The 26,727-nt window shown below is 45.0% G+C and overlaps 2 protein-coding genes across 2 annotated transcripts in view; one reads left to right on the top strand and one right to left on the bottom strand.

Annotated features, from left to right (window-relative positions):
* Positions 1-1,152: 1,152 nt before the first annotated feature.
* SHCBP1L (SHC binding and spindle associated 1 like) lies at positions 1,153-24,805 on the bottom strand. The gene is given in 9 exon segments (XM_050900954.1): positions 1,153-1,364; positions 1,367-1,421; positions 2,272-2,394; positions 3,043-3,100; positions 3,102-3,251; positions 5,626-5,802; positions 11,169-11,377; positions 12,659-12,793; positions 24,794-24,805. Coding segments are annotated over 9 exon segments (1,131 nt in total).
* Positions 24,806-25,076: 271 nt separating this feature from the next.
* The window catches only part of LAMC1 (laminin subunit gamma 1), a 70,191-nt gene continuing 68,540 nt past the window's right edge, over positions 25,077-26,727 (top strand). The window contains exon 1 of the mRNA XM_050901429.1: positions 25,077-25,473. Within this exon, the coding sequence (XP_050757386.1) occupies positions 25,077-25,473 (397 nt within the window). The remainder of the gene's footprint in view (positions 25,474-26,727) is intronic.

The raw sequence follows: 26,727 nt of genomic DNA, 5'->3' as shown, positions 1-26,727 counted from the left end.
GAAGCCGTCTGTTGTTAGTTTTGGTTGTAGGAGGTATAAGGCATTCTGAGGAAACCTTTTCAGTGTCTAAAACCATTCTCCGCCAAACAAATTTCAAATTACAGAACTTGGGCTCAGTGGGGATTTTACTTTGTTGTCTAATAAACTGTGCAAATAGGCCTTGCTGCAGTGGTTTGCTGTCTGTGCCAGGCAGCACTTGGTTCCTTTGCAGCCAGCCACTGGCCTGCTGCGTGCTGTGTTACACCTCCCGGCACGGCAGCCGATGAGCTCTTCCGCTGATCCAGATAACGCGGGAACACGGAATGCCTTTTCCAAGACCGCTGTGATGCCGCTTGTCTCTGCAGAACCTGAAGCGATCTCAGAAGCCTGAACTGTACCCTTCATCCGAGGCAGCGTTCATTTACGTTGCTACTCCCAAGTAGTCACGCTTCATTCTTCCAAATACATGTGAAAGAGAGCAATTCTTTAATGAGAACTCATTGAAATTGCAGCCTGTGGATTCCAGACAATCAAAGCTCAGCTGCCTGCCGGGTGCTTGCAGAAGTACATCGACACCGAGGGGATAAAGAGCCCCCCAGCGAGGTGTGGTTTCCTCCGTACCTCTCAGACTAGCACCTGGGAAGTGACCTGGAGCAGGGGCGGACGACACGGGGTACCTGCAGGTACGGATTATTCTCAAGGGTTTTCTACAGTCAGGCTGTGTTGTGCAGAAACACGTGTGTGAACGAGATGAGAGAAGCGCCCCAGCTTATGCTAAACGTGGGTGTATGAATGGGGGGGGTTTTGGCCCAAACCGGTTGGGCTCCCTTGCCTCTTTTATTGCCTGGCCCCAAAAGCGGCTGCGCTGGCCCGGGGCAGCAGCAGGCAGGTACTGCCTCTCGCAGACGCTTTGTACGGCAGCAGCAGAGGAAGATGTGTGTGGGCACAGCTCGCTATGATTCCTGTTACGTTACCAGGTCTGACGAGATTAACCTCCCCACTAATCCAACTGGAACGCTTATTCAGAACCAGTAGTTAGTTGCGCTTACTGGGGTGCGAGAGATGTTGGTGTTTGAGTGAAGTTTAACGCGAGTCCAACATTTTTTGTGTTTCTAATGAAGAGTTCCTAAAAAACTAGGTAAGGGTGAAGCACCGTTTCTTTAATCAAAACTGCTAAAAGCCAAATGCCACATGAAGCTTAGATATCCACCTATGAACTACAGAGCTATCTTTGATATCATCAAGTGCATTGGTATTCATCTCCAAATTTAAATCCGGGATTAAGTTGAAGCATGTATCATCTTTTGCATGGTCTGATGCAGTAAACTCCACAATCCTTTCTGCTGATGTAGGCTTTTCTGTAGATTGAAGAATGGTCACTCCGTGCCACCATTACTGAAAATGTGATTATTTTTCTTTTCCAGTTTGGGTTCAGGAACAACCTGTTGGGGAATCGGAAGGGATGGATGTTGAAAGATGTGCTGTAGTGTTAGCCGCCTTCCCTTTCCACGTCTGTATTTATTGCATCCAGACAAAACTTGCTTTCCTTGGCTTGCCCCTCAAATACTGTGTTACCATATCAGTTGTGTTGCTAACACAAAACTGGAAACACGAAGCAGATGTCCAATGGTTTTAAAGATACTTCATAATTTCAGTATCAAGCCTACAAGTTTTAAGTATGATCTAATATCTGTTAAAGCTTTCTAATTTCCTCTAGCTGTTACTGGTCTTCAAAAGAAGTCAGCATTTAAACAGGAGGCAGGAGAGATGGGTGCAAGGTGAGCAAAGACCAGAGCTTAAGGGCCCTACAGCTGTTCAGCACTGCCTCCGTCTTTATGTGTGCAGAAACAGAACTGGAGATACTGGGAAAAATTCAGATGAACTCTAGTGAGCTGGCCTCCCTTTGGCGAGCAGCTTCGCTGGCGTTTCCAGGACCGAGTCCTGCTATTTCAGTTAAGGTTTTGTTGTTCTGATCAGGTCTTGATGTGTAGTGGGGCTCTTCGCCGCAGTCTGCTTTCAACTACATAATTACCGTTAGCTTTCCCTGCTTCTAATGTGGTAAATTCTAGAAGGTGGAAGAGGATACCAGGGATTACCAAGTGTATGTACAATATTCTGTGATACTGGCTAAAGCTAGTTGTACTTGGGGGTACTTTGATGTTAAATCCTAGCTAAAGAAATTCCATTTTAGAGTAAAGTTGATGTTTCTCAGGTCTATTTACAAAAATGATGCTAATTTGTAACTGTAAAGCTATTATCTACTATTACTGGAAAACGACTGTAAAATGGTACCTTAACATTAATGCCACCCTGGCTGTGATGTGAGGTCTCACTGGTTCTGGTCCTATTGCAGCGATGAATTTTGTAACTCTCTAAGATAGCTGTGCTTCTTGGGTACAGCTCAACACCAGAGCCCTCTTCATTAACAAAAAGGTTGTATCTAATTTCGTATTGCTTGTAAGAATTGTTAAAAAAATTAATGGGCGCTTAAGGGTACAGCCAGTGTAATAACGTATGAAATTCTGTAGGTCACACGCCTACGTCGGGAGTTGCTGCCGGGATGGAGCTTGCAAGGAAGGATACCCGGTCCCGAGGACCGCTCAGGTCGCAGGTTGTGGCGGGGGAAGGTGCCGCGGACTCTTTAGCATCTACAAATAACAGCGTAGTTGGTTTTTATCTACGTGCTAGTGTTCTACATGTTAAGGAGTGTCAAGCATGAAAATACTGCTTGACAATATTCAGTCTGGTTTTTAATACCTAATCCATCAGGACCAGTTAAGTGGGAAAGCAGTAATCCTTGCCTGCACTTCCCGTGCCAGAAATGAATAGCGCAGTCTAAACAGGGATTGACATGCTAATGAGGAGCTTAAACGGCCTGGGTACCGAAAACTGAAAAGTAACCCGAAATGACATGTACGTTTTCGCAGTAAAAACTGAGCTTGCGATGAGTTTACTGTGTCAGTAAATTGATCTGTGCTTTGTTTCAAAAAGCCAGCTTGTCCGAGCGCTCACATCTCTCGTACAACAAATGTAATTATCTGAAATTCAAGAAGAACAAACTACCCAAGCTCCAGTAATCTCGCTATCTGTGATGCTCAGAGGAGCCCCAGGGAGCGCCGACGCCAGATTTGGCAGCCACGACACCATTGCCTGTTCTCTGCTGTACCGACCTAAGGTGCGTTAGTTTTGTCTCTTGGGCTTTTGACACCACAGAGCTCTCGTGAGGGGGTTCAGAAACAACCACGGGTTCTTCTGGTTTTCCGGTTCCAAGTGGAAAAGGAGAAGAGTAAAAGTAATACTGACAATAGTGTCAAAACCATAATATGAAGGATGACACTTGTCAGTTGGTTACTTGAATTTTTATCTTGCTTGTTTTAAAACCTCTCACACAATTATTAAAAATGCTACCAACAAGTTACAAAGTTGCCCTTACACCAACTTTTTATCTTAATTTCTGGACCTCTTGCTTGCCTGCCTGATTGCATGCACCATGCTGCATTGAACAAAACGCGAACGCTGTTCATGCAAACCGACGGCTCGGTTTCCAAAGCCGAGAACCGAGCAGAACACAAACCCAAAGGCATAGATTGTGTATTGCTGCGCAAGAGAGATGAGAAACACGGCACCTTCACTTCTGTCTTTGAGGTGACTTTTAGAGTGGGTCACAGAGGAAGGCTGAGAGTCTGCCTTTTACTGCTCTGTTAGAGTAAATATGCAGAAGATTCATCTTCTCTACACGGTAGTACTCGGGCAGCATGTCGCATAATGTACTTCAGGCTAAGAACTGACAAACGTCTCTAGCCGTAGGGAGATTTCCACCGATGGAGAGAAATTCAGCAGAACTACGCTACGATCTTTACTTGGAGAAAGTCGAAGGGAGAACTAAGTGCTCAGCTGTGGCATCGGCATTAACGGTATCCCACTGATCTCAAGACCACCATCTCCAAGGAGGATGAGTCCTCTTGAAAGGAAATCTTTGCTCTTAAATGGTTTCTTTATAGGAAGATTCTTTCTCTGGAGTTACTTAGAAACATTTGTGCTTGATCTGTAGAGCACGTGTTAAAAGTGTGCCCATACTGAATTTGTTCCTAAGAAAACCAACCAGGTTAGCATTGCAATTACCTAATTGAGCTCTTTTTCTGCCTCCAAAGCAAAAATGGGGTGAGGAATGCCAGCCAGAGGAAAGCCAATGCCACAGATACAACTTTGTCGAGGTGGGTGGCTTAGCATGCAAGATAGCGATGCCTTACCTGTCTCTGAAAAAGAGACGCAGTAAGAGTTTAAAAGCAGTAAAAAAAGTTGAAGGGATGAACGCTTCTAATCAGAAGCTCACCCGGCGCTTTGACAGGAGAAAGACCTGAAAATGGCTGCCTAAAAGCACTTTCTTGGTTCAAACGTGGTCTGTTGAGAGTGCGCGGCCTTGCTGTACGCAGCAGAAGGGCACGCTTCACTGGCACACACGAGCTCTGAGATTCACTGACGTTTTCTATCACCTCATTCCAAATCTCCCTCGTTGCCTGCTCCGTAGCCTCCGGGTGCTTTCCTCCTGACACTTGTCAAGAGCTCTGAAACCTGTTTGGTGTTTCCTTGTTCTCAGCAGTAACAGAGAGCTGCATTAAGGCATCCTTAAAATAAGCTGAATAAAAAGTCCTCACTGGTTTTTAAAAGCAGGTTGGGTCTAGAAGGGTGAGGAGGTCATTTAAAGAAGGAAGAGATGCTGTGTTGGTGAAGCACATGCATTTTCAGCGTGTCTGTGTCTGGGTGGAAAAGGGGGGGGCTAAAAGACTGCGGTGCAAGAAATAGCTTCAGTTTATCTGTATTTCTGCTGGGAGCTTTGCTTTACCGGTTAGCACAAGCCTTCACGTCGCGGAAGGGCCAGCTTTAGCAGGAGGTGTTTCAGTGACCGTTCTCCCCCGGAGGTAACGCGCATTAAACCAGCACACCAGAGCTGACGGGCAGCTGAAGGAGCGCTCTTGCGTTATTTTCAGGATACTAAAAAGCATAAAAAAATTGGAGTAAAAGATAAACTCGGAACCCGATGCCATTTTTTGCAAGATGCGAGACCACGTCACAGTGCAGGCATCGACCTGAACGAGGAAACGTGCGGGAGTGAGCGCAGGCATTTAGATAAACGCTGCTTGCAGGCTTTAAATCTGCAAGGTGTGATTTGCTGAAGCATGGCTGGAAAGTTTGCTGATGCTAATTCCATATTAAACTTGTCACTTCATGGGAGTGTTAAATACAGGGCTGATGTTGATGTTGTTATAAAAAAAACCCCACCCAAATCACACCTTTCAAGAGCCATGAGGGAAGAGGACCTGCCTACTTTAGAGGTGCTATTACTGCTTAACTTTATGCTGCTTTAAAATGCGTATATTTTATATATACATATGTTTTACGAAACTGATTTTTCACTGAATTCCTGCTATACTGTATTCCAGTTGCACAGTATTTTTTCCCTAGGTAGTAGCTAACAAATTATACTCTGCTGTTTATTTTCACACTGAAAGTTTTTAATCCCGTTAAAAGCTCTGGTAAACGTACTTTTCCCTACCATTTTGCTAAGAACCATTAACCAGGCCTGCTTTTGAGCTATGGTTCATAAAGACAGAGGTGAATTATAAGAGAACACAACACTAAGGCCCAATAATAATGTCTTTAGTTAAGAGGGATAAGTTTACAGCCTCGTATTCTCCTGGGAAAACGACCGCGTGGTCTCCACTGTACTGACTTTCTAAAGCCGTGTTCAAATTACTGTGCTGCTGAAAGGGAGCGTCCACAGAAAAATCTTTCACCCGTACAGGAAAGAGTGAGCGCTGCTTCCTACGTTTGAGCAAACCGAAAAAAAAGCAAAAGTAAAGTTTCAAATTTAAGAGCGATTTAAAAATCTTCTGCCCTGTTCTGTTTCCTGCAGTCAGTTGCTTTTGCAAAGAGCTTTGCAGATACCAGGACTGTATTTTGGAATTCCAAGTTTTCCTCCCACGCTGCCGTCTGCAAAGAGACATTCAGAAAGAGTACACTGGAAAATACATGAAGAACTGCTTTTTTTTTTTTTCCCTAGCTACTCTTTTTGTGCACATCTAAGCTCCTGACCTATAGTCAGTGTCTGGTGTGTAATTCCCCACTGTTCCTCTTCCCTTCTACTAAAGGAATTAGTTGCTCAATGTAGCCAACTGGGGGGTTTTTTGGGGGGGAAAGGGGAGTAAGAGTTGTCTCAACTGCATCAGCGCACTTTCCAAGGAAAGAAATTGCAAGAAAAAGAAAATTCTCAACTATGGTGAGCAGAAAGAATAATAATATAATTGGTTGCGCAGCTCTGTGGCGTCTGGCACTATCGCTGTAACGATGGCCTAAAGTGCTCACCTACGGATGGAGAACAAAAAGTTGAAAGTCCGGTCCTCAAAAGATACATCGTGGGTGGTACCTGGAGTTCAGGAAGGCTTCCAAGGAGGAAGAAAAGATACCTCAAGTGTTGGGGTTTTTTTGATGATGTTACTTACTGTAAAACATCTTAAAAGATAATTCCTCTTTCAACTGATTGCCCGCTTTCACGCTGCTCTGTGGGTAATTCCAGCGCAATAACCGCTTCCATTGGTTATTCCTTTTGTGCTCAGCTGCTCAGACCACTGGCTTGCCGCATCCAAATCCTCAAAATAAACTTTAGCTTCGTGAAATGTCAAGGCTCCGGCCTTTGACTCATGTTTGAAAACAAGTGCTGAAGTCTAAACACGGCTCTTCCAGCGTAGCCGCCTTTATAACGTTTGTTTGACAAACTAATGCAGACAGGGCCAAAACTGCTTCGATGGAGGTTAAGTACCGTATAACCTAGATCACCATTTCAGGGTGGATTTACTGTAGTTTGAAGTCCGTGCTTTCGTACGTAGGAACTCTGCTTCATTCCATGCACTGGTCAGTGACATTCCTGAAGATGTTTTCCACATCTGTCTTCTACCTGTCCTCCACTTTTCACCCCTTCCCTCTGCAGGCCTGATCAATTCTGGGATTTGGTGGCAAGAAAGAATTTGAGGATCTAGGATGCTCCAAACTCTGCACGGTGGGAACTGTATAAGCATGGCCTGCCGGATGCTCTCAGAGCAGAAAACAACTGTGAGAAACTCCTAGTGATGTCATAGTTTCCAAGGCACCATTATAAACTTTAATATTTTTAAAATCTTCGAGTGACTCAGAAATCTGGCACTGGCCGAAGTACGAGCTTTGCTGGTACGATACGAGCAGCTGTAGTGGGAGGAAGGGTCGACGTTGACGTTAGGAGTTCTCCTAATCCAACTGAAGATGAATTTAAGGAACCAAGGTGGAAGAAAGAATCCATAAATACCAGGTGCTGATCAGAGCTCAAAAGTCTCAGGACAACCAAAGACCATGGATATGAAAGTTAGGATTAAAACACAGTACGTTATCTGATACAGGGACACATCATGGTAAAAAGCAAAAAAATCTTTATTATACTGTGCCAGATACCAAATAAAACATTTTGCCCGCTATACTTCTGCCCCACTACCCCTCTTAAAATACAAAACATTTCTGGTTGTGAGTACTTCTGGCACATAATGACTCAACTCATAATTAAGGAATTTGTATGCTCATTTACATGCGAAAAGAGATTTTTCTCCCTGACGCTGCCTGATTTCCCATGTAATTCCAGACAGAAGATTTAATCCAGTTTCACATTAATTGTACATTCTTTATATTCTGTGTGCGATGTGTAAGGCATCTGCATGTTAGCCCGTGGATACGCAGGCAATGAAAACTGCAATTTCAAAGCACGCGCTTACAAATTGCTAGAGAACCTGGAAAGCAAGCTCCAGACTTCTCAACCAAAACAATGGTTTTTTCCCCACTGAACAATTTTTACCTTAATCCTTAGCCCTAAAACGGTGACAAAAGCTCTCTGCTCCTCACTAGAAGCAGTGGAATAATACATTCATTAGTTTTCACACTGAACCAACGTACTTTCACCTGAAGACTATTAAGAGATCGTGCTGGAAATGTTAAATATACGTAGTATTGGATTGAATGTAAACAGTTATTTATAGCAAGACAGATTAAACAAGGATGGTAATAAATCAGTTGTGTGTTCAGTGGGTACCACTCAGGCTCTGCATTAAACAATGCAGACATCCGATTAAAAACTGCAATTCTTTTATGGACCCCAGAACCGATGAAACATGGTTTGCTATGGAACTGACTTTAAAGTACGCGAGTTCACGGCGTGTAGTTGTCTGCCTATTGGCACTATTCAAACAGCTCTCTTCGGGCCCGGCCATCCAGCCGGTTTTTTACCCAGCGAAGAGTACGCCCGTCCAAGCCATGAGCAGCCAGTTTCTCCAGGAGAATGCTGTGGGGAACCGTGTCAAAGGCTTTACTAAAGTCTAGGTAGACAACATCCACGGCCTTTCCCTCATCCACTAAGCGGGTCACCTTGTCATGGAAGGAGATCGGGTTAGTCAAGCAGGACCTGCCTTTCATAAACCCATGCTGACTGGGCCTGATCACCTGGTTGTCCTCTATCTACCACGTGATGGCACTCAAGATGATCTGCTCCGTAACCTTCCCCGGCGCCGAGGTCAGGCTGACAGGCCTGTAGTTCCCCGGCTCCTCCTTCCGGCCCTTCTTGTAGATGGGCGTCACATTTGCTAACTTCCAGTCAACTGGGACCTCCCCGGTTCGCCAGGACTGCTGATAAATGATTGAAATGGTAATCTCTTGGAATGCCCCTCTGCTTATAAACAAACAAACAAAGCCAAAAAGCCCCGGACCTTGCACAGATTTATGCCGGAAAGGCAGAATGTGTATTTTAAGACAAAGGTTTCCAAGTGTTACAGGCCTCGAGACCCATCTCATTTGAACGACCAGTCTCAAACTAGGTAGAACCAACCCGAATTAATCAACTAAGTTTTGCTAATTCTCTAGTTTGTAACCTGAATCTCGAAGAGCCAAGAGAGAGCTCTGAACCGCTTGCTTACATGCATACCACACACACATCCAAACCACTTGGCTCAGCTGGGACAAGAGATGAGCAGTAGCGCTGGTGTTTACTGTGTGACCTTTTACAGCTGCCATAAAATGGTTCATCCTCCTCCCTTAGGGCTAACGCAGACATTCAGTTTGGCCAGTGGAGCTGGCAGGCGGCTCGCAGGACTAGCCAGAGACTCAGCGCTGCTTCTGGAACGGAGTTTGGCTTCGCTCGTCGTTTGGGCAAGGCAGCAGTCTGCCACAAAAGAAGAGAAAGAGAAGAGGGGTTAAAAAAACATCACGCCTTTGTCTGTAGAGGTCAATTCTTCTGGTGCACTCGGGTAGGAGAGATGCACTTGTATTAGCCCAACAGAAGCCGGGCAGCTCTGCTACGCTGGTAAAGAAGAAGATGAGCAAGGGCGATGAAATAACAGATGGGTTAAGCCACGCTGACCAAAAAGAACAGACCGAAAATAGACACCAGTGGGTCAGCATCTTCGTCCTGCACCAATCCTTCCCACAGCGGAGAGAAAAAGTGCCTGTCAAGGAGCTCGCTAAGGAACTGCCAACTTTTTCAGCCCAGGAGAGGCACTGGAGAGGCATCAGCCTTGGGAGCATCTCTGATGCAGCAGTTATCACCGAAGTTTGCTTCCAAAGAGCTTTTCTTGGTTTTCATAGGAGCGCCTGCGTTCACGTGATTACAGTGGTAACGATTCTCAAAGCATCTATAGGAGGACGTGGATATTAGGTAGAAGTTGAAGGTGCAGCACACATTGATCTTGGTTTTATGTAAATTAGGATAAATCACGCAGAAAGATGTTCCTCTGCATATGCTAATGACTGCTAAAATAAGGATCACCATTGTCGTCAGACAGTGGCAGAATCAGAGCTAGACTCTAGCTTTAATATCAGTTTGTTCCCAAAACTCATAGTAAACAGCCCCTGAAACAGCAATAACCGTCTCACTAACATTAAACATATTAATAAAGCTGAAAGAGGCAATCTTGTGTTGGATGAAAACCAAGCAGTTCCTGCATTTGTTTGGAAGCAGATCCTGCGTGCTCACTGTTGGCAATAACACGCTAATCTTTTAACATCCTGAAGAAGATTTACACACATGATACTTTTAATACTATTAACAAGAAAGACTTCGACAGCTACGAAACACGGTGCACAAATGGATGTTGCCGTTCTCTGCTGGGAACCACACTTTCCCTAGGTTCCTCTAATTGCATGCTTGTGTAGCCCTCACCTACTCTGCTGTTGAGGGTCTGTGCAATTTTTGAAGTAGGCTATAATATCTAAAGTGAGAAAAACAAAGTCAAACCATTAGGAGAAAAGTCTGCTTCTGAATTACAGACTGCCATGTGATAATCTTTATTCTAAGGGTGAGGCACCAGAAATGAAGCAAAACAAATCAACAGCTAAATGTGAAAGCATTTTCATGTTTGCAGACTCTGAGAGCTTCAGATTAAGATTTGTCTTCCCTCACTCAGGACAAAGCCCAAGAGTAAATTTTTCAAAACTCTTTCTGAGTTTTGTCTTTTAGTGTTCCAAATTGCATTTGCTCGACAAAGTTTTCAAACAATTTAGTCTTAAATTTTTTCCAAAGAAAAATCTCTGGGATTCAAACCGATTGCTTTAGAAGTGTCACTTTGAATTTATCACTGGGAACAAAGACAATGTTGCAACAACCTTATCTCCCCGAGCGGTTCTCAATCGCAAGAGTCATCAGGATCCATACCAATGGCGCCTCATTGACATTTTTCACCAAAAAGATGTTTTAAAATGTCCTGTCAGCTCTCGAGATAAATTGCTATAGCCTTAAAAATGCCGTGCACTGAGAACAATAAAGCAACAAGGAACAGCACCTCTGGAAGTAACACGAATAAGGTGGGAGGAGGACGCACAGCTTGAGCGAGGTGACCAAGTACCAGAGATTTCTGTAGAGCCGAGGACGGGGCAACTAGAAGCTGATAAACGTTTCTACGCGAGGTCAACTCAGCCAGACAAGCTTCCTAGCAATGTGACGTGGATTTACTCAAAACACATGTTCAGTCTCACTGCATTTTAGATTCGAGTTTTCTACGTGATTCCTCTTATACCATTACCAAAACAGAGTATGCTTTAAAATATTTCTGCTACGGCTACAGCTCCGCAGTTAATGTTGTATCATCTGCGAATGGCAAAATAGTGCAAAAAGCTAAATGCCTCACAACTTCCAACGCCGGGGCAACTCAAATCCAGCATCACCCTGTCCCTCTCCAGGCCAGGCTTCCAGCAACGTTACGCAAAGCTCCAATTCCTCCAGAACGTTATCAACCAGTTCTCTTGGTGTATTTTCAAAATGAGAGGAGAATGGTTGAGCAAAAGATACGGAGGCTTTGAGCTGACACGATGAACTCTGAGGTGGTTCGCAAGTAACCTAATTTAGACAAAAGGCTACGTATGTCAGTAGCTCTTTACATTAGCATCATCGTACACACAAAGAACTAGAGAGAGAGACGTAGCTGTATGATGTTGTGATTCAACTCACAAAGCTACTTAAATAAATGGCCTATAATATTAAACTAAAAATCAGTATTTGTGAGAACAGCATCTTATCCTCCTGTAATTCCTTCCAGGCAGAATATTTTTGAGTCTATGTGCAATATACATTAAAAATAATGGCTACATCAGGTAGCTGTAGTAAGCAACATCTACAAGCGAGCAACAAAAGTGTATTTAAGCTGTCCCAAATGCTGGTTTCTGAATTTACATTTTAAAGGATGGTTCTTTTCCTCATCGCCTGTGACTCATATATTCAAAGTTGTCTAAACAATGCAAGTAGCTTACTTAGCTTTCCCACACTATATAACTTAGTTTGAGTTGCTTCCAGCTTCGATGGAGCCTTCGTTTTCAGACCAAAACTTTCCAGGTTCAGCCTCGGTAAAGGTGACCTTCAAACTCGGAGTGGAGACTCTCCAAAAGGGACCAATGGAGGAGGAGTTACTGTAAGCTTAAATATGGACTCAGGTCTGGTTTGTTTTGTTCCACGTAAATGATCTTTGTCAGGAAAGCAAGTTTAGAAAAACCAGATCTGCACAGCTGCCTATGTAGAAAGCTATCTCTGAGGAGGACTTAGAAATCGCTGTAAATAAATAAGGGAACAAAAAGATGTGAACGCATGGTGGCTGCAAAGACATGTGCGTATAAAAACATTTATATTATTTCTGCGTACGCTAATGGAAAGATTACTTCTAAAATGTACCCAGTTCTCACATCCAGCATTTTTACAGTGTTAACAATTTGGAGAGAGTTCAAAGTGATCACAAAGTATCCAAGGCCAAAAATAGGTCTAATGAAAAGACTTCAGCCTAGTTAGCTTATCCAAGAGAAGGCTGGGAACTTAATCGTGAGCTGAAAGTGTTTACATAACAGAAGTCTTAAAAGAGAACATTAGTTGTCTTCCTAAGAAAAAAAAAAATCTCTAATCACAATACACTGTGCTTAGTAATGCTCATTTTATCCCACGGAAAGATAATTTCCTCCACTGAGAGAGACCCTTGGTGAAATTCTGTTATATTAAATACACTATATAGGTCATTAGCCTACTGATTTTAACAAGAGTTTTCATGGATCATCAGGATACAGATCGTCATGGATAGCAGCAAGGATACACGAGATGACAGATAGCCAGAGAAGTTATCTGAACAAGTATTCCAACAGAAGGTGTAATTAAATCTTCTGAACCGGTGACGAAATGCGCTGGTTTAGTCTCGCAGATCCCAAGCCAGCTGGTTTCTTTCACCTTCAGTTTTTCCAAAAGGTATTCATCCGTTGCATCACTGGCACCCTCTGCCTATAGACCATCTATCTTCTGCTGCTCTGCTGTTGTATTAACCAGGTGGTATCTCACTATTTTAAGACTGGTACAAAGGCGGGTTCTGCCTCTTGATGGCTCCAGGACTGTACATACCTAACAAGGGTGCTTGTTCCGTGCCATCCCTGGTAACCTTTCTTCAAACCAGCCGTTTACCAGAGATTTCCAACTCCAGGAAATGTGAAAAATGCAGGAAGTTATGGTGTACAGCTACAGAAACTGTAACATGCTTGGAAGAGTCTTCTCCTACACGGTGCCATAGTTTGAAAGAGCATTACGGTTCAGGCTGGGACAACAACAACATAGACTACTGGCTATCTGCCCTTGTTGTGAAGACTGGAAATCTTTCTGTCCAGTTCCAAACAGCACAAGGGCAGTAAGCACAGCACCGTCTTCGATACAGCCTATCTACCAGCTCATCTTTTTTTCCTTTTCTATGTTGCTATATTCTACAACACATACTGAGTTTTCGTCACTGAAGATACTCAGCTGAACAATATCAGCTGTTACAGCACATTTCATCAAGTTTTTTCTTTTTATTACAACCCTAGCGAAACTGTTTTGTAATGTCTCCGGATAAACCTGTATGTGTCTTATCTACCAAAGAACATTGAATTTAGCTGTTGTTCTTGACCACACAGATGAGTTTACAGAGAACTAGCATTGACAAGTCCCTAAATGCCCCAAATATATAGCAAAAAAAAATTAATGGCATGTTAATGACCTAACAATGAGTATGAAATGTTTTTTCCAGTGCCCTTCCAGCCATGCAGGACAGCAGGAGGCATCCTTACCGAGAGCAAGTGCAAGCACCTCTTGCTTTGTGCCACCAGGTCTGCTCCTCACCCCTTCACATTTTAGCTCCCCTGAAGCAGGAATCCAAGAGAAGCCTGCAAAATTATCTCACGTAATTTGTAGCGGGATGAACAATTGCTTCATTGAGCTGACTCCTGTTTATCCTCTGGAACCTGAATAAATTGGCAACCCCGACCGCAGGATGCGAGGAGAATAACACACTGGGAGAACATCTGCTGTCCCAACTGCGACCTGGAAGGAAACGTGACCGTGAGTACTTGGGTTCAGTATGAGAAAAATGCTAACTGTCTGTTGTACACTTCAGGGGACAATGAAGTTATGTGTCATCTGTTTGTGCAGCGTTCTTCATTCTTTTTTCTCTGTTTGGAAAGCCAGATGTTGCTAAACTGGGACCTGGCCATGTGGCTTCCAGTGAGTGAATAGTTGTTATTGCCTCTTGTCCTGAGAGGTGGAATTTATTAAAACTGTGGGCACCTGTACTCATCCACAGTTGAGCTGGAGATGAGGTGAATATGAGTAAAAGCTTTCAAGCCTGACTTCTTCTAGAGGTTAACAAACCAGGAAAGTCTCCTGCAGCTTGGCTCCTTTGGGACTTACAGCCTCACATCCAGGGAGGGCAAGGAATGGCTGGAAGGCATAAACGCAAGGTGGGGCAAAAAAAAAAAAGAAAACAACTTTAAATATTTTCCCAAATTAAGGCGAGCTGAAAAGAACTCTTAGTGATTGTCTGGAAGCTTACCACGCTTTCAGGTACTGTGTGGGGAATTACGTTTATATTTGCGTAAATAAATTGGAAGGGAGTACCCCGGCGGGATACCCGTCTGGCAAAACTCCTTAAATCCAATTCACCCATTATGCAACCAACTTCATTGTAAGAAGAAACACAGGGGGTTCGGCAAAATGAAAGAGAATTATGATTCTCTTTATATATGACATATATGAATACGTCCGTGGGTTTGTAAAGCCCTCAGCCAAGGGTATAAAATTCACAACAATGGTACCCGGTGGTGTCTGATAAATCAATACCATTCAATAAGGCAGCCTTCCCTGCTAATGTGCATATCCAGGGACACTTCTTAGTTTTAAATATAGGAAAATGTGGGAGCGAACAAACACAGATAAAATTTCAGATACTATTTTAGAGCTTCGGGAGCTGCACTGAAGCATTGATGAAAATGGTATGCTAGGTATGTATTACTATATAAAGATGTTTATGTTCTGGAGCCTTTTTGTTTTCTTAACCTTTGAAGTTAAACAGTTCGGGTGGCAAAAACTGGGTTGCCACAAGCCAGTGGCTGATGGGGAGGTGTGAAATGTGTTTTGAGAATGACTCAAGCCACAAAGCGAACCAACAAAAACTACATTCTAGGTTAAAAAAACACCCGGCAGTCACAATGAGGTGCTATTTTCAAGAGCATTCTGTGATTTAAAATCATATAAGAAATAACTTTTGAGAAGCATGCTCTGGTATCTAAATCTCTAATGTCATTTCAATGCTACTTAAAATACAATAATAATGTAACATATAATAATAATAATAATAATAATAATAACAACAGGAGCAGGAGGGATTGACATTACCATCACATAAAGATGTACCCTGTCCTCTATACCCTCTCCTGGTACTTACTGTAAGTTAACCCCACTGCAAACAATTACAGTCCACTGTTTAATAAATCAACCTGCTAAATCTTGATTTTAACTTCTTCATATGATTTCAAAATAATATGTTTATAGCTGGAGGTAAATTAACGTATCAAAAATGAATTGTCAGATAAATGTGGCAGTTGATCTACTCGGATAAATGCTTTTAATGTAATTAAATTCTCCGATGTACTAATTTCCCTGAGCTCCAAAATGGAAGAAATGAATAACAGTTCAAGAGACTACACATTTCCTATTCTTTAAAGATCTGACAAGTAAAAGGACAGGATACAGGTCTTCGAATTTCCCATCCCTTCGCAATCACTGCCTTTTTCTGAACACTTGACTTTGTCTTTCTGATATTTCCATGAATGGAGTGGCAGGGATGAAAATGTGGGTAGTATGTTGAGGTTCCCAGCAAGCAAAATGCAGCTTACAGCTATGAAAACTATGGTTTTTCTTGCCTGCTGGGTTCTTATTTTAATACATTTTCAAATCTCCTCCTTAGGTAGCTTGCTACTGGTACTTCAAAAGCAAAAAAATGAGGCATTTAGCAGGAAACAGTCTATTTATAAGGCATTTTAGACATTTTCCCATTGTTTATGATATCCACTGATGAGTTTAAAAATGTAATTTCCTTCCCTAACAATCTTACTTTTTCTCTTTGCTTTGATAATCCATAAGTAGCAGTGTGAGTGTTTACACAGCATTTTGCATGCTTCAAACTAGGAGGCTAAATTCTCTTATTATTCAAAAAATTACGGACACAGAAGGAAGTGGGAATTCAGTGGCTCCCAATGAATGAGGTTCCAACACTCTGCCTTATGGATCAGGATTCATTCCTAGTCCCTGCAAAATTAAGGTATCTTCCAGTCCTGTGATACCTACGGACGACGGAACAACCAGGGAATGGTCTTGCATATTTATATTCTTCCCAGTTCCTCTTATGACTGCAAGATCGTAAGACTTAATACTCCCAAGGAACTGTGACTTGCCCTCTTCTTTAGCTGAGGACTTGGTAGGGTAGACAGAGCATTGGCCACAACCTCTAGCCTCCGCAGACTGTATCCTCTTTCCCACAAGTCCCGGCCTTCTGGGTCTTTGGAGAATCTTTTGTTGACTCTAAGAAAAGGGAAGGAAGGGTAGGATATCAGAGCGCTGGCATTTCTCCTAGCTCTTTGCAGCAGGGGTTGCAGGTGCTCTTCAGAAGCTGACTAGAACCATACCTACCCACTACTTATTTATCTATTTACTACCAATGAAGGCTTAGCAATTCTACAAGAGAGAGGAGTCATAAATCCTGACAGTCTAGAGTGAGAGAAAGAAAAATAAGAAACATAAAGTAATATTAAGTCAGTAAGGGTACTGTGTTATCCCACTGAGATCCATCTTCTGGCTACCTACTACTCAAATGGAGGTAAAGACATCCTGGAAAAGTTCAGTCTCAATAGATGTGACAGACCACAGAGGACGACAAGTTTCATTTGATTTGCCCCAGAGCACTTAGCAGGCATAGCGATGTGTTAATGGATAGGTACTAGATGCTTTTATAGTCAAGAAGGAATGAGGACACAGTGTTTAAGTGCTCTGCCAAGGAACATGAAAAAAGTCAGCATTACAGCGGTGATGCTGCTAGGAAGGTCAAAGCACTAGACCATGCCCTCTCTTCTGCTAAAACAAAATCGGCGTTCCTTATTTTACTGTAAAGAAAGCTGGTAGTGGTGTCAAACAGGTAGCGTTTTCAACCTTGACTTTTCCGCTGTTTGTAATTTTGCAAAACTGACTCTTTTTTTTCCCACTGAAACCATATGTGGTCTGTGTCTCATTATCCTTATGGTTGTTGAGTTTTTATGTTCATTTTCAGCTCAGAGTGATTTGGATCAAACAAAAACGTTAGGGAATACTACAGTGTGCAATTTATATCAAAGCTACTGTATGTATTTCATGGTGACACTCTGTTCTTTCTGAATGGTAGATCAAGGGATTGATGTTTGATAGGGGAATGGTCTTGATGTGAAAAATCAGCTTTTAGTGTTCTTGCAAACACCTACTGAAAGATGGCTGAGTTACAAACCTCTGAAAATTGTAGTTCATGTATGCTTTGTAGCTTTGCAGAGACTTTGTAGAGCTTAATAGCTGTATTTTCACAAGATTCTGTTCATTGCAAGTTTTTTTTTTTTTTTTTGCTTCTTGGCTACAGGGGCTGAACAGATTTTCCCTGAATTGCTTCTTTTGTCTATTTAGGCTTTGGTGGCAGGGGGGCTTTGAGTACAGAGAATGTCTCTTCTGTCCTCACAACTGGTCATCGTCTGACCATCAACAGAGACACAGGCAATGCAGGGGAGAACGTAGTGAGCTGGGGGGTACGAAGACTAGAGGTGGGGCAAGAACAGGCGTGGGTATGTATCCCAAAGGCAGCTCTGTAGGTCAGACTCCTTGTAGCTCCTCACCGTTCACTGTATGCTCCAAGTCATGCAATGGGTAAGCAGCTCTGCCTCAACTCAGTTCCATGTGGGAGCGGAGACAAGTTGCTGAGGAGCTTTAGGGGGAGGAACAAGCAGTCAGGGGAGATCAGCGAATCTCCAGATCCCGAAATTACGTGCTAGTGTTGCCAACCTCCAGCTGGGCATCCAGACTTAACTCTTCTGGCGTAACAACAAATCAAACTGCAGCTTGCACGTCAAGACAAACTATTTATTTAGCAGGAGAAACACGAGCTCTGCTCATCCAAAATCCGTCATTCGAAAGACTAGCCTTCTCAATCGACTGTCATAGAACCATAGAATAGTTTGGGTTGGAAGGGACCCAACGCCCCTGCAATGAGCAGGGACATCTTCAGCTAGATCAGGTTGCTCAGAGCCCCATCCAACCTCACCTTGAATGTTTCCTTGAACGTCCCCTCCATTAGATGGTTGATCTGACCTTGGATGATTAGGAGTCACGTATTTCCTGTGATGAGGTTTCCTTCTTGAAGCAGTCCAAGTGGATTCGAGTCTGCTAGGACTTTTGTCCACAGTTTTTTAAATAACCCTCTCCACTGCTTGCTGAGGCTTGTCAGCTAATAAGCCACTATCCCTTTTGATTTCTTTCCAGTTATTTTCTGCATCTAACCTGTCTAGTTTGGGTTGTTATGGCTAGAAATGGCTAAAATATGGCTAGCAATCTATAACAATCAAACTGTAAAGCAGAAGGAAATCATTAGTTCCCTCTTTTATGTATGACCATACACAGTGCTACCTATACTACACCTCCAAATTACACATCCATTTTTCTGCAAGTCTTAGAGCATGCGTCCAATGGCTAAGGAAGACCTTAGGCTAAAAGCATACAGCGTACAAAGCATTACAGGTTTTTACAGGAAAAAGAAAGATCTAAAAGAAGATGGAGTTTCTTAGAGACCGTGCTGTTCTGTTTTGTTTGTTTTTGAAAAGCAAAGGGAATTTCAGAAAAACTATGCTTAAAGAACACTAAACTTACAAAGGTGAGCTCTTATAATGAGGGAGACACTTGAATTAAGGTTGCTCTCAATAGCCACCTTGTATGAAGAAAAGAAGGGTTTTACAAATGATAAAACAGCAACACAATTTACTTTTAATAAAGTAATGATCATGGCAAGACTGATTGGCAGACTGTGCTACGAAAAAAGAGGTTGTGACCATAAACGATAGTTAAGAACTAACTGGGAAGAAAATTTCAGTCCTGTTGGCACTAGGCAAAAGAAGTTATCCAACTTTCTGATGAAAACACTCTTGGGAATTCTGCTAGAAGGTCAGGAAGGATATTTGTTAAACAACTTCATTGTGGTCACATGGGTCAACACCCTTCATGGTGAGATACTACTTTCTGGGATGGCGTTTTATCAGGCTTGGAAGATAGTTCTACTGGGAACGTTTTACTGGGAAAATTAGCGTAAACAGCCCCAGCTCATGCATGTGAAGGATTTGCATAGCTATGCAAGTCGGTGAAGAACAGGACACAGACATTATTCAGATGGATCTGGGTAAACAAGTCCTGCTCTTTACAGAGAGAACTTCATCAGCACGTCGGAAACCTAAATATTGCTGGAATTTTTTGGCGGCAGAGCATCCATCAGTGGACCCCGTAGTGCAAGGATGAAGGCAGCACTGAGCCTGAGACTGTTCTCGGTGAATTTGGTGTCTCTATACTATAGATGTAATACCATACAGAAATGAAGCTAATCAATTCCTCTGGCACACTTTCATCCGTGCAGTGCACTGCTGGGGTACTGCTTGAGAACGGGAGTGCTAGAAGGGAAGAAAAGTGCTGAGGAACGTCTCATTTCCAAGAAAGCCCAGTGGATATTTCAAGGCTGAATGCACCCACCCATGCACGTCCCTTTCCCAGTGCCCTCATTCAGTGGGCTTCACAAAGGCAGCCGTTCATGGCAGTATTGGACAGGCGAGTGGAGATCTTGGAGAGGGGAAGGAAGTACAGTTAGGGCTGGCTCGGGTCCTTCCGATGTTACTGTCACGGTCTAACGTAGGCTGCAAGAGGTGGTTGCTTAAATTCAGCACAGGACTACACCGCAGAATAAAAAGAAGGAGTAAAGATAAAAGATAAAAATCTTATCTCCTAGGAATCAAAGATTACAAATTCATTTCATATACACCACCAGACATCCATTAACCAACATGGGTTTTGGTTAAAAGGATGGGCTGTGTTTGAATCCACAACAGGAAGATGAAAAGCTGCACAGTCCTTTCACGTTTTATTTCTGTTTTAGCATATTTCTTCCCGACATTACAGTATTAAGGAGAGAAAATGAGGATACGTCCCAGACCCACTTCAGAAAAGAGATAAAATAATCAGCTTATGTCTCTCATTTCTCCTGGGTTTGCAGAAACGTGTAAGAAGCAGATTACCTCTCATGAACGGGTTCAGAGATACTTTTTTATTCACCTACCCATAGTTGCCGTACAGGATTATTTAGGATAATCTGCAAAAGAGCGACTAAGAAAGTCAAACTTAAATAAACCATTTTATGAAACACCTTCTGCTTCCATGGCTAGTAGCTCTCTTTTTCAGTTCTATTGATAAGATTACAGTAACTTTCTGCTTCCATAAAATCATGATAGGCATGAATATTTAGTACCTAGTATGGTTCTCTGATTTATTCTGTACTTTTACTGATAGTGGATACCCTAGACATTTACCAAACTCATTCACATTCTCTGCACACCTATCCTTGATTGCGGAAGAACTTCTCTGAACAGGATGGCTTTAAACCATATTTTAATACAGAAGTGCATTTCTTATGCATTTGTAATGTTAGTCCTAAGCCGCATTTGTTGCACTGCATGCGGAAAGAGATCGTTCGATCCTTAACCTCGTCCCCCCGTCTGCAGTTTCTGCCATCCCCGTTGAAATAAAATGTGAGACGCTTTAACGCTGCACAGCTTTTCTCTCTGGTTTTAGACATGCCTGTAGGCCACTGCCTGGAGAAATCAAGCTTTGTCACCATTGTCGTTGACGCCGAGACGGAAGCAGCGCCCAGCTGGTAAGAACGGAACTGAAATCCCACCTCGCATAGCACACGGGCACTTTGATCATTTCACTTTGGGCACTAGAAAGACGTGACGGATCAGTCGATTAAATTTGCAGTAGTTTATATGCCTCAGTGGAATCACAGAGATTATCCCAGCTGGGACCAAGTCAAAATATTTACTCCAACTTGGTAAAATAAAGTTTTCAACCAAGACAGAAAAACAAGTACGCCTAAAGCTTGGCTTTTATCTTCATAAAAAGAAACAGTTTAGAGCAGGTTTTTTTCCGCGCTCCCCAACGCGCTACTGGAAACTGCAGTGTGGTTTCTTTCCGCATCCACCTGTAAAAGCATCGGATCTTTGTCACCCAGCCTTTCTGGATTTTGACTCTTTTGCACCAACTCTTTGGTGAACCTGCTGACTTGCTTGCTTTCTTTTAAGTGTTTTTGGTTATTTGGTGGCCGGCGAGTGGATGTCTGCTGCGATTACCGTTGTTTTGATTGCGTCCACTGAGAAAAGCAGTGGGGCCCGGGGGGGAAGCCCCTGCGTGACAGAGGGCAGGGCAGGAAACTGCTGGAAACTTCTTCTTACGTTGCCCAAACCAGCCAGATTGTGACAAGTGACATTTCATAAGGTTGCTTGGGTGGCTCCTCCGGTGGCTGATAACTCTGTAAGGCTGATGGCGAGCACGGGGCTTTTCTGTCCTTCATTTTTTAGCGTAAACTGACATATATGTACTGGTAATGAAATGTTTGGGTGTACCGCAGTTTTCATTTGGGGATCCTCAAGCTATCTATTCACTTTTATTAGCAAATGCGGGTTGTTTTTCTCCGTGGGGGTTACTTTCATCAACCTGTTTTAATAATTGACACCCACGGAACAACCAAGCTCCGCGATCACAGTCTGAAACTTCTGAGCAGTTTTCCTTAGCGTATGCACTCATATTTTGTCCGTGAACAAATGCTGATGCTAAATCAGTATGGGAAGACTGAAAAATAAAAGTGCTTGCTGCCCCGTGACGCTTACTAAAAACATTCTGGACCTCCTAAGCCCCAAACGGGTCAAATGTCTTAGTGCACCGGTGTGTTAGCGCTTGGTTTGAGCTGCTGTAGAAGGACAGAGACTAACTGTGCTCTTGTTATTTCAGATTGCTTGTGGGTGCACACCACATTGTTGCAATTTTTTTTTTTATCAAAAGGAAAGAAAATACTGCTTTTCTTTTTCTTTTTTTTCTATGAGAGGTCTATTGGAAGAGCGAGACTGCCAACCTCGGGAGTTCTGGCCTTCCGAAAGCTGACAGAATTTCCTGTAAGAGTTGCTTTTATAAAGGCTGTTTCCTCTCACGTTTTTATGTTGCTTTTCCTTTTTTGCATTTCTTCTCTTTGCTCTTACTCTCTCTCCACTTGTTCTCATTCATTTAACCTGATCTGTGTACTTCAAAAAAGAACTGAAGTAATAACGTGCCGATTTCTACAGTTAACTTTATGTATTTAAGTTCTTCCCTGACCACCTCTTTATTAAATAGAAAGCAAATTTTCTTGAGACTTGATATCGTTGTGATTAGCACAATTTGGGGCAGTAAGTGCTTGAAGCCTTGCACCTGCTTTTGAAGCAGCAGCCATGTCATTTTTTCACCGTCGTTTCATTATGCCCGTGCTGTCTAAGCCCAGCACAGTCACAAACCTTATCCACAAATATTATTCTTATTTTACAGATGGCTAACTGAAAGTTTCGTTGTTGTGCCCATCCTATCTATCAAACAGTCCTTCCTTCCTTTCAGGCCACTCCTGTGGCACAGGATGACTCACTCCGCTTTGTGGGAGTTTCCAGTCATAAGAATTTATTGACCAAGGTATTTTTACTATTATTCACCCTTGTAAGCGTTGCAAAGTTAGAAAAGTTATCCGGGTTCTGCGCTTTTAAGACACGGTTATTTCACATGAGGATGCTTTTTTCTGTGTTGGAAAGGAAATGGGTTTATGGGGAATACGCTGCAATGCTTTGATAGAGTATTTCAGCAGGTAAGACATTTAAAGGAAAGCACAGGTCATGTATTTATAGAGATACGAGATTTAATTCTGGTTTTAGTTAGATGAGTGCAGGTTTACCGAATGAAATATGACTGCATCACTTGATCTGTCCTAGTACGTCAAAGATGAAATTGCAGTTACGAGTATGAAGTGGATTTTGATGGCAAATACCAGCAGGTATCTCTTTCTCCAGATTTCTTTATTAGAATCAGTAACCTGGAAATGACAGAAGGGCTTCACATAAACTGTTGAGGATGGTCCTACATACATTAAAATCTTGGAAAATGGCTAGTTAAAAAAATCAAGCAAATTGTTGTTTTTAGGTACTAAAACTGAGTATCCTGAAACCCAAGAATGTTGCATTAAGCTGAACTTTTTTCTCATTATCCTTGGGAACCTCCCACACGTGGACAGACGATCCCGGTGCTCCACTGAGTGGGATTTGTGGCAATACCCTCTGATCCTGCTCAGAGTCCTTGCCCCCTTCTCGCCTCTACCTTAATCCTTCCCTCCCTCACATCGATCCGCTCCATGTGGCTTCCCGCTCTCTTGTTCCTTGTTGCCTGCCCTGCCGTGTCCACTCTCAACTGCAGGCATCCGCTAAGGCTGTTACCGAACCTGAGAAGCTCCCATCAGCGCGCCGTTACCAGAGCTTCTGCCATGATGGCATCAGCTCAGCATCGCTTTCGCAGCAGCTGGCTTGTTTTCAGAAACTGAGGAAAAGGGGGCGAAGCGGCGGAAATCAAACTTTCCGCTGGAGATGTGTAATTCCAGCCTGGACAACAGCGACGCAGCGATGACTTTGTAAAACGCACCCCCGTCCCTTCTGCTGGTGCTCGGGGTGTCCGGGGGACCCTCAGCGCAGAGGCTGTCTCATCACGGCCAGGTTAATGCTCTCTTGGGGAAGCAAAAAGAGGAATCACCGCACCAACATGTAGCACCAAATGTAATAATAAAATCTACCAGCAGCAGGAAAATTTCCAGGCTCGCTTATGAGTACGTGCTGCGCGGACCTTGTGAATAGTCTGACACAGGCTCTTAATGCAAGAAGCGAAGGGTCGGCTTCTACAGGATACGTGTGTTTACTTTAAAACAAGAAAGTGCATCTTTTTCCCAGAGCAGACTGTATTTTTTCTGTTCTTTCAGCCACAGGCTGCATTCAGGCTTTCTCACAATATAACCGAGTTTACAAAGCCTTTTCTTGACTCTCCTATCAATTTCTATCTTGACGAGCAGTTTCCTGTTTCCTGAGCAGGCTTCTGGAAGCACTTTCTCCTGTAAAAGCAGTTTTGGCTTTACACGATTCCTGGATTTTACACAATTAATCTTTACACAATTCCTCAGCCTGCAAAGTCACCGGGAGATCTTACGGTGATAGCTAAAACCCATAACCTAGTCTTCGGCCACGGCTGACAGAGCCGATGCCTCTAAGCAGCACAGAGATCTGGATTTAGATATGAAAATAACTATAAGTTCATTAAAAATTAAAGAAGCTGAGGTGGCAACACGGGTCCCCTCAGACCCCCTTTTAGGCCCGTGCCCTCGGACAGCACAAACCCAACCGGGTTCAGAACAGCCCGGCTGGCAAAGCGCAATCAATTTCCTCACATTTCTTGAGAAAGTTGTTGGTGGTTTTTTTTTTTTTCCCTTATGAAAAGCCTTTAAAATAATGAAACGGCTTCTGTTGGGTTCTGACGGGGCAGAGGCAGTGACTGGGCCCGCCGCCATGGGGCGGGCGGGGGGGGGGGGGGTGGTGGTGTAGGAATTCCCGCCCGCTCCGCTCCTGGCCCGCCGACAGGCAACGCCACCGGTGCTGTGAGGGAGACTGCCCCCGCGTCCCCCGTCGCCCCCCGCCGCCCTGTCACAGGGACGTCGCGCCTCCCGTGGGACCACCGGCCGCCGAGGCGCCCGCTGCGCTGCGAGAGGCGGCAGCGCAGACAGGCACAGGGCGGGAGAGGGGCATTTCCCCTCGGGGAGGGCCCCACCGCCTCCGCCATCGCCCCTTTAAGCTTCCCGCATTCCGGCAGCAGTGGGAGGCTCCCGGCCGCTTCGCGGGCCCGCTCCGCCGGCGGGACTCCGCTCCCGGCCTGCCCCGCGCCGGCAGCCCCGCCCCCGGCCGCGCGCGCCGCCTCGCCTCGCCCGGGCCGGGCCCATCCCATCCCATCCCAGCCCGCGGCCAGGCGCGGAGCGGCGGCAGCCAGCGAGCGAGCCCCCCTCCGCCGGCCCGCGCCGCTCGGCCAGCCCCTCCGCCGCCGCCGGCCGAGCGCCATGGGGGGCGGCGGCGAGCGCCGGGCGCGGGCGCTGTGGCTGACGGTGCTGTGGCTGTGGTTGCCGGGGCGCTGCGGCGGCGCCATGGACGAGTGCACGGAGGAGCGGAGCGGCCGCCCGCAGCGCTGCATGCCCGAGTTCGTCAACGCCGCTTTCAACGCCACGGTGCTGGCCACCCACACGTGCGGGACGCCGGCCGAGGAGTACTGCGTGCAGACCGGCGTCACCGGCGTCACCCAGTCCTGCCACCTCTGCGACGCCGCCCAGCCCCACCTGCGCCACGGCGCCGCCTTCCTCACCGACTACAACAGCCCGGCCGACGCCACCTGGTGGCAGAGCCGCACCATGCTGGCCGGCGTGCAGCACCCCGCCGCCGTCAACCTCACCCTCCACCTGGGTAAGGGACACCCCCCCACCCCCCCCTCACCCCCCCCCTCACCACACGGACCCCCCCCTCACCACACGGACATCCCCCACCACCACCACACGGACCCCCCCCCCCCCCCCCGCCCTGAGGGAAAAAGGCGCCAAAGCCAGCGGGAAGCCCGCGGGGAGGGGGGGAGGTAGAAGGCGAGGGGGGGAGCGGGCTGAGGAACCGCCCTGCGCCGGGGTTCGTTGTTGAGTCCTCGCTTGGGCTCGAATTAGTTAAAGGCGGCTGTAACTAGGCTCTCCCCCCCCCCCCCCCCCCCCCCCCCCCGGAGGTAGTAAGTTGGCCGATAGCAGGTTTTCGGTGGGTGTAAACAGGCCGGCCGCGCTGGATCCCGGCTGGATTCGCTTTGTCTCAAGCAAATGCTTGCTGCAAAGTCGCTGTTGCGATTGGGGTCTTCTTAGCCAAGGGTTTGGTCCGAACACTGGCTCGTCAACCCTCGGCTGCTGGCGCTTTCTTTCAGGAGAATCGTAGCTGCAGAGCAGTGCTTTATGAACTTGCGTTTCGGCCTTCTCCGCAGAGGCAAAGCAAAAATGAACGTTGCGAGGAGTCGCTTCGTTGCGGTCTGCGTCGGCTGTGCCGTCGATTTGTGAGACGAGCAAGCCCACGCTGCGATAAGTGCAGTGGTGTGGGGCACGGTGAGCCTGTCTCGCCCCACGCGCCGGGAAGCTCGGATCCTGGAGTCTTCCAGACAGCGGGCTTGGGATTCGGGTGGGAGAGGTTGGTTTCAAAAGTGGCAAGCACTGCAGGAAAACGTGTGTGGGCAAGGGCACGTCTGCTCTGAATCCTCTCGTACTGGGGCAGCGTTGTTGTCCTTTAAATGCTGGGTGGCTTAGGTCTGTCAGAGAGCAGTCAGCATTACTGCAGAAGCCGTAACGTCGAGGCAAAAAAAGGAGAAGGTGAACTTTCTGATTAATTGGCATTCCCAGAGGTTCCTTGGGGATAAAGTATTTTAGCCCTCGCTTTGGTTTGTGGACAAGCTTTTCTTTTCCTCTGTTCATTCAGTTATTTAAGCTGTCATGACGTGGAGGAAGGGTAATTGTTTAGAACTGGAAGACAAGCCAGCTAACGGAAAGTTAAAACCACAGCTTATATCCTCACGTCATTAAATAAAGTAAAAATTAAAAAACCCTCCACCGTAACCATTCACAGTTTCTGATAAAGAGCAGCTGTTGAACCTTAAGTTTAGCTTCAGTAATGCGTCTCGCTTTCAGTGTAAATCAG

This window comes from Gymnogyps californianus, chromosome 8 (assembly GCF_018139145.2).
Source record: "Gymnogyps californianus isolate 813 chromosome 8, ASM1813914v2, whole genome shotgun sequence".
Classification (NCBI taxonomy): Eukaryota; Metazoa; Chordata; class Aves; order Accipitriformes; family Cathartidae; genus Gymnogyps; species Gymnogyps californianus.
The sequence above is the reverse complement of the archived record's forward strand: the minus strand, read 5'-3'. Positions and strand labels throughout refer to the sequence as shown.